Source organism: Bos indicus, chromosome 21 (assembly GCF_029378745.1).
Source record: "Bos indicus isolate NIAB-ARS_2022 breed Sahiwal x Tharparkar chromosome 21, NIAB-ARS_B.indTharparkar_mat_pri_1.0, whole genome shotgun sequence".
Lineage (NCBI taxonomy): Eukaryota > Metazoa > Chordata > Mammalia > Artiodactyla > Bovidae > Bos > Bos indicus.
In genome coordinates this window covers 67258410-67269396 of record NC_091780.1, presented here as the reverse complement: position 1 = coordinate 67269396, position 10987 = coordinate 67258410, and the positions used below count along the sequence as shown (strand labels likewise).

Here is a 10987-nt window from a genome sequence, read left to right as displayed (position 1 = left end):
TTCCTGCAGAGAGGTCACAGCATCACTGTGAGGCCCCAGCCCGGTGCCCACCCTCGCTTCCCACCGTGGGGCAGGAGCAGCCAGTAAACAGGAAACCAGCCCAACACACTCAGAAAAAACAAAAGAGTTCAGATCTTGGAGGCCCACGTCACCGGCTCAGTGGCCCAGACCTTGGATGTTCTATGATGAACCGGGAAGCCTTCATCGTGGTGTACTGGCCAGGGTCCTGAGGAAGCAAGCTCAGCGACTCCTTGGCAGTACGCCACCGAGGAGCCTCTGCCCGGGTGACAGGCGGGCAGCAGGGTGAGGCTGCTGGAGGAGGCCCAGAACACCAGGAAGCCTCTTCTCCCTTTCCTCACCCCCAAATTACACGCTTTCATTGTCTCCATTTATTCAGAGTCCTTGAGGCTCAATTCACTTTAAAATGCAAACCATGCTTAGAGAAGTTTTAAAATCTCAGTCAGATTATCTAAAACCTGGGGCCAGATACAGTTTGAAATTAAATTTTTGGGGGAGTTTGAAAACGTAACGTCACGGTCATGCCAGATATTTAGGTAACAGCCCTGAGGAGTCAGCTGGTAACCCTCCAGCCGCCACCCCAACCCAGGCGGGCAGTGATGCTTCTACAGCGCAACGCGTCCTGGTCGCGACCCGCAGGACAGACGAGGGCAGGAGGGGCCTCCCGTCAGCTCAGGTCAGTTTGGTGGCCGCATTCAGGACACCTGTGGTGTTCAGAGCTCTCTCCCTCGGCACTGCGGTCAGACCGTCTGGCGAGGGAGTACTCTGTTGCACTGACCGAATCCTCCACATTCTGGCGGCTACAGGCTGGACCTCGCCGGCCGCTCCCTCTGAACCACAGACTCATGGCATCATCTCGTTGGACTCGGCACCATCCTGGGCGGATGCTTTGGCTGCCAGCAGGGCCACCTGACTACCCTGAGCTGCAGGAGGGGCTCTGAGTTCTGAGTGGAGTTGGGAGGCCTGCCTGCCAGGGGGCAGTGGGACTGAGGCCAGCAGGGGGATCTGTAAACGAGGATCACAGGGGAAATGGCCCAGCACCCGGACAAGCCTGGTGCCGACTGGCCTGTGCTATGGCCCCAAGATGTGCTGCTGCGGTACCGGCTGCCAGCCTCAGCCGCCACACAGGATGCGCCCAGCCGTCAGGAGGAGCCTCGTCTCCAGACTCGACTCCCTCAGCACCCCACACCAGGCTCTTCTCTCCTGTCCAGCTTCGGGGGCCCTCGCCCGTGACACCACCACGGCCAGGCTCCCACCCCAACTCGACCACATCAGACCATGGCTTTAACCGTTCAGTGGCACCCCAACCCACCTTCCTTGCTGGGGGCAGTGGACGCCAACACAAAGGCCCACTTTGTGGCAGAGGCGGTCCCCCGGGGAACAACGTGACTCCAGTAAGTGCCTGCAGAGAGTAAGGGAAGAGTGTGTTAAAGAAAGACGAACTTCAGAACACTTCAGAACTTCAGTTCTAGGCCTCAATTGGTCTTCAAAACCCCCCACAGAGGAGGGGTTCTGGAGGGCCCTTAACGTTGGAGACCCAAGCCAGCACTGCGAGAGCCAGCCCAACGGGCAGAGCTACAGTCCTGCCCAGGGTTGGGGGAGGCCACCCAGGGGAGACAAGCTGGAGGAGACCCACTGAGCAGGGGTCACTCACAGAAACGAAGGCCCAGCCGGCACCTGGGCACTTACACCTACGTTTACAGATCTCGCCCGAGCCTCGCGTCTCCCACAGGGCAGAAATTTTCTCTTTTGGAAACGGACTATTCTCTCACTAGACTCTAAGTATGGGAGGAGTTTTTCATGTAAATGGAAACTGCTGACATAAAAACAAGCTCTCTGCGCTCTCCTTATATCCTACGACACCCCTAGTGAAAACTGACGACACACCAGGTAGACACCGGTGTCCAATCATAGGAACGACAGACGAAAAAGAGGACACTTGTCAGAGCACAGAGGGCGCCTCCATCACACACTTCACACCACTGGCACTAGACGATCTCTTCAAGCGGAGTCTTAAAGCCGTACTTTCAAAGCTGACTCTAAGTGGAGCGGCCCATCAAGCTGACGTGGAAGTAATTCACCCACCGATGAGACTCCCTCGAGCGACGTGGAATTCGTTCTTGCCCGAGGAGATCCAGACGCCGCTGTTGTTGACGCCCAGCAGGCTCGGCTGGCACTGCAGCTGCTGGGACCAGAATGCCGTGCGGAGCCTGTCCGCCACCTTCTCCACGGGCGCCTGGGCCGCCGTGGCCACGGAGTGCGTGGCGCGGATGACGGTCTGGAACAGGCTGCACTGGTCGAACACCACGTAGTCCGTGACGCTCACCTGGAGGGAGGCGGGCAGGCACCCTGCTCTCAGTGCAGTCACAAGCGCCTTCTGTATGTGCGTGGCCCGAGAGCCAAGGCCCCGCCCCCACCTGCACGCGCGCGATCGCTCGTGTGAGGGCTGGGGACAGGTGTGGGGACAGCCCTGCCGCAGGGTGCGATTACCTCCAAGGGGTCGATTCAGGGGGAGGCTAACACCTGCCTTTAGTTTACATACTTCTCTACTGCGTGCACCTCTTACAAGCATGCATTCCTTTTACGACTAAATATCACCCCGCCGCACCCCTAAGTCTTTTATTCTACATCAGTGAGAAAGGATTATTTTGTTTTGAAATTTAGAAAGTTCCAAAGGACAACCGGTACAATACTTAGAATCATAACATGGTTTTAAAAGGTAGTATAGGTAGAGTGATGGAGCAACTCGTGACCTAACAGGAAAGTGAGCGTGTGAGGCGCTCAGTGGTGTTCGACTCTGCAACCCCACGGACTGTAGCCCGCCAGGTGCCTCTGTCCACAGGATTCTTCAAGCAAGAACACTGGGGTGGGGGCTTCCCTGGGGGCTCTGTGGTAAAGAATCGGCCTCCCAACGCAGGAAGCCTGGTTTTGAGCCCTGATTCGGGAAGCACCTGCATGCCTCAGAGCCAACCAGGCCCGTGCGCCACAACTACCGAGCCCGTGCTCTACAGCCTGGGAGCCGCGACTACTGAGGCCTGCGCGCCGAGAGCCTGTGTCCACGAGAGAAGCCAGTGCGGTGAGCAACCTGCTCTCTGCAACGAGAAGCCAGTGCAGCAGCGAAGACCCAGCACAACCAGAAAACATACTGCAGTGGGCCGCCACGCCTCTCCAGGGGCTCCTTCCGAGCAGGGAGCAAACCCCAGCCTCCTGCTCTGCAGGCAGATGCTTTCCCATCAGCCACAGGGAGGCCCTGACCTCACTGGCACTGTTAGTAACTACGCCGGAACAGCAGTACAGACTGAACCTGGCCTGGACATGTGGAGCACACCTGGGCTCCGGTTCCGGACATGCTTCTCTCCCTTTCCTGAAAGAGGCCTTTCTCCAGGCCGTCTAAGGAAACCTCTCCTTGCTGGGCAGCTCTGGTTGCTAGAAAGCTCTCTGACTGCGCGGCTTCCCGAGTCTGTCCACCCTGGTGGATTTAATTATAGAGAATGTCACGGCCCCACTCTTAGGACGGCCTCGTGCAGGCCACACTACAAGGTCATGCACAACAAAATGCTGAGTGATGTGAAATCACTCCCGACAGGGAATCTCACGTGTAATAAACAAAACAAGTGCAACAGAAGCAGCTATAAAATCAGCACTGCACTCCGTGTGTGCACACAGCCCTTCCTCGCGGCGATGGAACTCGGGCTGACTGTGAGTTGCTGTTTGTACCGAGGTTCAAGCAAATGGTATTTGTTAGCTGCAGAGCCTGTGGCCTCTTTCTCTCTTATGGGCAGAGTCGTGCCAGCTTGGCCGGGTAGACTCTATCAGAGTCCACAGGAGGCCGGCAGAGCCTGGGGACCACTGCCCTTCCTCATGGGGTACGGTGCCAGGCCACACGGAAAGCCTGGGACACGTTCAGTCCCAGCACCCAGGCCTGGCCGATAAGTAGGATGCAAGTTAAAAAAGAACGGTTTAATGACCAAACATAACGCTGACTCGAGCACCACAGAGCGATCAATCCTGTAGTAACTGAAACAGCTTGCTTCCAAACACCCCAGAGACGACTCTGTCACATCTCTCTGAAGACAATGTTCTGAATACTATGATAAAACAGCATCTAGCTTTCCTTAGGCTACTTAAACACAGAATTCAGTACATATATACGTTTTGTGTGTGTGTGTGTGTGTGTAAAACCATATAATAGGGTTACAAATACAGAGTATTTTTGAATCATTTATATAACTTTTCAAATAGCACCTGGCATATTAAATTAGAGACATAGAGCAAACACAACTTCCTTTTCCACATGCTCATCTGAAAGACCTAAGAGCGGCCGATGGAAGACCTGCCCTCAACGAGGCAGGCCTGAGGGACAGCGCCTGACCCAGTGGGGCTCACACAGGAAGAGTCTCTGCGCGCCCCTCGGCGTGAACGCCAGCACGGTCCCACTCACCATGCTGGGGACTGCGGGCGACACGTTTACGCTGAATGTTGCCAGAGGGGTAAAGAGAGCTTAATTACACCATATTATTTGTCAGTGTTTACTTTTCTGGGAAAATTCCCCCTTCCTTTGTTGAAATACCATTTATTTACAGGCCTTCTGTACAAGCAGAGATAGTGAATTTTAATTGTGGGTTGGGTTTCTCACACCTATTATCTAATCTCTTTTCTTAGTACACTCTTTCAGAGTTAAATATTAGTATCACCTAGGTCTTCAAATGAATGTCACTAGGTCGATTTAGCCTGTAATATCAAATTTCTAAATAACACCAAAATTTAAATAAACTAAGCCTGCATATTTAGGCAAAAAGAGCTTTCCAAGTTACTTTCTGTGATAAAAGCCTTGATATTCCTGATGTGCTCAAATGGTGACTGAGGGGTAAAGACTCTGCCTGCAGTGCAGGAGATGTGGGTTTGATCCCTGGGTCAAGAAGGTCCCCTGGAGAAGGAAGTGGAAACCCACTCCAGTATTCTTGCCTGGAGAATTTCATGGAGTTCACAGGGCTGCAAAGAGTCAGGCACGACTGAGCACGTATAACTCATGAAACAGAAGTGAACACTGTTGGTTTAACCCAAGCTCCCTGAGCTCCGTAAGGAACAGGGAGGGGCGCCAAATGGGAGGCGCCCTGGCACGGACCCTGGAGCTAGACACCTACCTGCCACCAGTGGTCGTCGTCTCCTTGGGGCTTCTTGGAAACGATGCCAGTCCGGAACCACAGGTTTCCTCGGACGTCCAGAGCCCACAGGCTCTGCTGGTCCCCGAGAGTCACACAGACAGGCTCCAGAGCCTGCCGCTCACTGCAAACAAGGACAGCAGCGTGGCGTCAGCACCAGGTTCTCGGCTCCCAGCGTGTCTGGGACACTGACGTCAAGTGTCTGGGGGGTGCTCAGTGTGGGACAAGAGATGAGCCCCACTCGCAAGTTCCAGGGAAGGAAGCCTGAGTTCAGAGTTCAATGGCTGTGCAGTATGTGCAGTTCAGACGTGTGGTGGGACCTGAGGGACACACTGCAGGCCCAGGACGGTGGGGAACACTCCTTAGAGAAGACGACCCAGGTAGAAGCGCAGGCGTGTGGGGGATGCCAGGCCTGCGTGATCCAGCATCCCACCCCTGCCTCCACCAATTAAGTGAACAGAACCCCTTAGCACCAGGCTGTGCAGCGCAGTAGCAGCCTGGCAGACCCGCCCTCTCAGTGGACAACACCCTCCCTCTGCCATCCAGTGATGTCCCCGCCAGCGTCAGGGATTAGCTGCAGTCCCCCCAGCACAGCGCCTCCCTGACCTCTGCAGGGGGGCCGGGGCGCCCCCGTGAGGCATGTCCCTGTCCAGCTTGGGACCACCTACACCAACGGGGGGTGGTTCCCCGAGACGGGAGCTCTGTGAGGCCAGGGCAGGGTCACGTTCACACTCTTAGCCCAGTACCGCCCCCGGCTCTCAAGAGGAGCTCACTCAAGTTTCCTGGGATGCTAAACTCAAACCAAGACTATCCTAGTCTAACTTTTCTAAGGACTACTGATAATTCCATGCTAGAAAAATGGCCTGACAGTAATTCTGCAATGAAAATTCTGACTGGTAGAAAGCAACCAAATAAACTGTAATTCATGGATAATTTCAGCTGACGAGGAGGATAATAAATGAAAATATTTGGTTCAGTCATCTGAGACTCTAAACAGAAACTTTCTGACGCTGGGCAGTTCCGCAGAAAGACCACCATGAGAGACCTGTGAACACGTGGGGCTCAAGGTCACACACAAATGCTGCTCAAGGGTAGAAGCATTTTTAAAACTGAGCTCTGACCCAAAGTCCAGGCTGCCAGTCAGAGGGAGGCATAGGGTGCCTTCAAAGCCCAGGCTCCTGGCATTGACTCTGACAATACCAGAGAACACCACAACCTTGGAAACCTTCAGGGAACCAGCTCTGCCTGGGAAAGGCTCACACGTCCCTTAAGGGGCATCAAGCTGACAAAGACCAGACAGGGACAAGGAGGACACAGACCGCGTCTGCCCCTGCGCGCATACCTGACTATGTCGCACTTCCAGAGCTCCCCCTCGGGGCAGAAGCTGCTCACCCCCTCCCGGTACAGGAGGGCTCGCTGCTCCGTCAGCGCCCACACCACGCTGTTGCGGGCAGTGACCTGGGACAGCGGGAACGGACAGTCGACCTTCACGGCTCTGGCACAGGGGCGATCCACGCTGAGACCTGCCGGGGAGGGTGGAAAGCCCCCAGAGACACACCATCAGGATTTCACTCCCCATTCTCATCCTGTTGCTGGCTTATTTTTCTTTTTTTGGTATTCTGTTATTAATAGCCTTTCCTTTCATAGTAAGTGCTTTCTCTTTTTAAGGTTCAGTTAACCTAAGATGGTTAAACAGTGCTTAAATATAACGTCCATCTGTAGTGTTTTTGGACGCTCTTTGGAAACTGGAATAACAACAATTCAGGACTTTCTAGTGTCCCCAAGTAGCTAAACAAGTGCTGAGAGAACATGAAAGCCCAGCACAGGAGGGCAGCCAGACCCGAGCCAGGAGGGCCCTGGCCGAGGAGCCAGTGCGCAGAGAGGCCCTCCGCACTCAGTGGCCACAGCCCTCGCAGACTCTGCAAGTCCTGTCTCAGGAGCTCCGAGGCCATTCCTAAGGGAATTGGCAGAGCAGCTGCTACCTAAAGCCCATACCTGCGGCCTTGGCCTGCAGCTGGGTCTCTGCACTCCCTGACGTGTCCCTACTTATCACTAAAGTGCCTCTCGGTATCACAGTCCTTGGGCTGCATTTCCTCGGACTCAATGCGGTGGGAATCACCTACGGGACTTCTTACACTACTAATCCTCAGGCCAAACCTGGAGACTCTAACCCAGTAGCTCTGGGTGGGTCTGAGTTGGGCTGAAATCACTGCCCAGGTGATTCTTAAGACCCCCCTCATCCCCAGGCCAGAGTGCCCTCTTTCCCCAGCAGGAATGATACTCAGATGCCTCTGGAAGTTGGACGTGCCTGTCTTCCCAGCTATTTTTCACTTTCAAGGAAGCCACAGGAACAGGCTGGAGGGACTGGCGGGCACACGGGCCCGAAGCTGGCAGGGCTGCCCTCTGGGCCGAGGCAGGAGCTGCTGTCATCCTGGCATCCCCACAGCCAAGAGTGAGCCAGGTGCGAAGGGCTTCCAGCCCCAGAGCTGTTCCTGGCTGACCGTTCCCAAAAGAGATGGAAACATCCTCTCGGAAGCAGCAGTATTAAATGGTCAAAAGACTGGTCTTTACATAAATCCAACAGGGCCTCCTGACAAGCGAAAAAGAGCTCCTGCCCTGGACTCATTTCCAGGTACTGCTAAATCATGTTGCTTTTGGAAACCCATATCCCATTTTGCTGACGGTACATAAACACTGACTCTCATTACAGTTTATTTTTAATAAACAAGTCCCACTGAGTCTCTTCCAACAGCTAAAGGTTCCCCTCAGGGCAGTTTCCTAGGACGAGATAAACTGCTATTTGGAGCAGATTATTTCTCGATGTTTTTTCCTGACCCATGTGTAAATAAGGATACGGAAGCAGGGCTTTGACTGGGCTGAAAAAACTGTCATGAGTTAAAGGGAAAAATGATTCTAATGTCATTTCTGTTACTCTTTCCTCTGCAGATTTGATACCACAGGAAAAGGGACATGCAATGAATGGCTAGCCCTATAAGATTCAAAACAATTGTATTAATTCCCGCTGTAAATGCGTCCTGGGCTGAACATGAGTGAGCAGCAGAAAGGTGCTGATAGATTTCAGTGGCAAATACTCTCTTTCCGGAAACAATGGCAAATACTCTCTTTCCGGAGACGTTTTAACTTCCATTCGCACCCAGCCCCTCCCTCACCGCCTCCAAGCACATTGCCACCAAAGTGCAGTCACCCCGGGGCAGCCACCTGTCTGCAGGTACAGGTCCCCGTTGGTCCTGATGATCCAGGCCGTGTCGTCACTCAGGGCCACAAACACCGCCTGGGGCAGAGCTTCGTACCAGTGGCGCTTCCCCTTGATGGTCACTTTTCCGCACGCAAAGGCTCGGTTAGACTTCTGTTCAATCTTCCAAAGAAGGGCGCCTGTGGAAATAAAAATTCTATTCAAGGGCCAATGAACACCGAGAATGCTTACCCCGCTAAACTCCCTTCTGGGTGCTGCGGGCAAGCGATTTCTCCAACATGCCCCCTTTGCTGCTACGCCGACCGGGGAAGGGCAGTGCTGAGGCGGGAGCCCCCGGGCCCCCTTAGCCGCCTCCTCATGTGTGAAAGGGGGTCGCCAGCAGCCCGCAGGCCGCCAGGAAGGGAGACTGCCTCAAGGACACAGCACACAGGGCGGGCGTCAGGGGCCCATGCCACGTGGGAGACAGCAGTGCTGCTAGGCGTGCCGGGTGAGGGCCCGGACGGCCGTCCTGACGCTGCTAGGCGTGCCGGGTGAGGGTCCAGACGGCCGTCCTGAGGCACAGTGAGCGTCCCGGCAAAGAGAGCACCCGAAGGGACTCGACGGCACAGGGTGAATTCTGGGCCAGCCAAAGGGACACGGTGCAGGAAAAGGACACATCTGAGCTGGGCTGTCCCTTTTCCCACTTAGAAAAGGATTCTACTCAACAGACAATGGGGAGGGAAGGAGGAAAGGCAAACAGGAAGCCTGTCTATGGAGACGGAGGCAAGGTGTAACAAACCACCAGTGTCACCAAGAGCGCACAGGCTGGACAGAGGGTCCGACGTGAGGCGCAGACGCGGGAGAGGCGGCCGGCACAGCCCACAGCCCCGAATGCCCAGCCTGGTTGGGGCCCTGCAGAACGGCTCAGCCAGAGCACCAAGCTGGTGGAGACAGAGCTCCCACTGGAGCGGTGAGGGACTGAACGGTGTGGAGACACAGAGTAATTCACAGAATCAGGGAAGAACCGAAGCTTATAACCGGCTGGGGAGATGAACCAGAGGTAAATGAGAGGGAAAGGGTAAAGTTCACAACTACATAAAGTCAGCTTTACTGACTATGCCAAAGCCTTTGACTGTGTGGATCACAATAAACTGTGGACAATTCCGAAAGAGATGGGAATACCAGACCACCTGACCTGCCTCTTGAGAAATCTGTATGCAGGTCAGGAAGCAACAGTTAGAACTGGACATAGAACAACAGACTAGTTCCAAACAGGAAAAGGAGTACGTCAAGGCTGTATACTGTCACCCTGCTTATTTAACTTCTATGCAGAGTACATCATGACAAACGCTGGACTGGAAGAAACACAAGCTGGAATCAAGATTGCCGGGAGAAATATCAATAACCTCAGATATGCAAATGACACCACCCTTATGGCAGAACGTGAAGAGGAACTAAAAAGCCTCTTGATGAAAGTGAAAGTGGAGAGTGAAAAAGTGGGCTTAAAGCTCAACATTCAGAAAACGAAGATCATGGCATCCGGTCCCATCACTTCATGGGAAATAGATGGGGAAACAGTGTCAGACTTTATTTTTTGTGGCTCCAAAATCACTGCAGATGGTGACTGCAGCCATGAAATTAAAAGACGCTTACTCCTTGGAAGGAAAGTTATGACCAACCTAGATAGCATATTGAAAAGCAGAGACATTACTTTGCCAACAAAGGTTCATCTAGTCAAGGCTATGGTTTTTCCTGTGGTCATGTACGGATGTGAGAGTTGGACTGTGAAGAAGGCTGAGCGCCGAAGAATTGATGCTTTTGAACTGTGATGTTGGAGAAGACTCTTGAGAGTCCCTTGGACTGCAAGGAGATCCATTCTGAAGGAGATCAGTCCTGGGTGTTCATTGGAAGGATTGATGCTAAAGCTGAAACTCCAATAACTTTGGCCACCTCATGAGAAGAGTTGACTCATTGGAAAAGACTCTGATGCTGGGAAGGATTGGGGGCAGGAGGAGAAGGGGATGACAGAGGATGAGATGGCTGGATGGCAACACCAACTCAATGGATGTGAGTCTGAGTGAACTCTGGGAGTTGGTGATGGACAGGGAGGCCTGGAGTGCTGCGATTCTGGGGTCCCAAAGAGTTGGACACGACTGAGCGACTGAACTGAACTGAACTGAATGGAACAGATTATTATCTTAGTCTGTAAGGAAAAATATTTTTCAAACAGGAAAAAGATAGAAGAAAACAACCCTGAACAAACTACTGGTTTACACAGTGACAAAGGCCAGGAGAGTCGGAGGGAGCCTCTACCAGACGTCACAGGCTCAGTCTTGTCTGCCTTCCATTCTGATGCTCTAACAAACCAGCTACAACCAGGCAAATACACATACATACTTTTGTTCTACCCCCTCCCCAAATAGGTAAAGCAGCCAGCATTATGAAAGACACAAGGTTCTGTGCAGATGGGGGCGGAGGTAGAACCTCACCCCGGAAGCGTCTGTCCCAGCCCACTGACAACGGCCTGATCACGGCTTGAAGGACTGAATGCATTTTCTTTTCACAGCCCAGGAGTAGCTTGTTCACCCAAAGATGTATGTAGCTCATTAAAAAA

General features: G+C 53.5%; 1 protein-coding gene across 7 annotated transcripts in view; it reads right to left on the bottom strand.

Annotated features, from left to right (window-relative positions):
* TECPR2 (tectonin beta-propeller repeat containing 2) overlaps positions 1 to 10987 on the bottom strand; it is a 101154-nt gene that overhangs the window by 34984 nt on the left and 55183 nt on the right. For all 7 annotated transcript variants that reach the window (XR_011562732.1, XM_070775770.1, XM_070775769.1 and 4 more), the window contains exons 11-16: positions 8400 to 8573; positions 6523 to 6703; positions 5163 to 5304; positions 2104 to 2344; positions 1331 to 1420; positions 1 to 3 (exon numbers count right to left, since the gene is read on the bottom strand). The exon at positions 1 to 3 is cut by the window's left edge and continues 231 nt beyond it. Coding sequence is in view for 6 of the 7 variants with exons in the window: in XM_070775770.1 (XP_070631871.1) it covers positions 1 to 3; positions 1331 to 1420; positions 2104 to 2344; positions 5163 to 5304; positions 6523 to 6703; positions 8400 to 8573 (831 nt within the window). In the remaining variant the exon portion in view is untranslated. The remainder of the gene's footprint in view (positions 4 to 1330; positions 1421 to 2103; positions 2345 to 5162; positions 5305 to 6522; positions 6704 to 8399; positions 8574 to 10987) is intronic.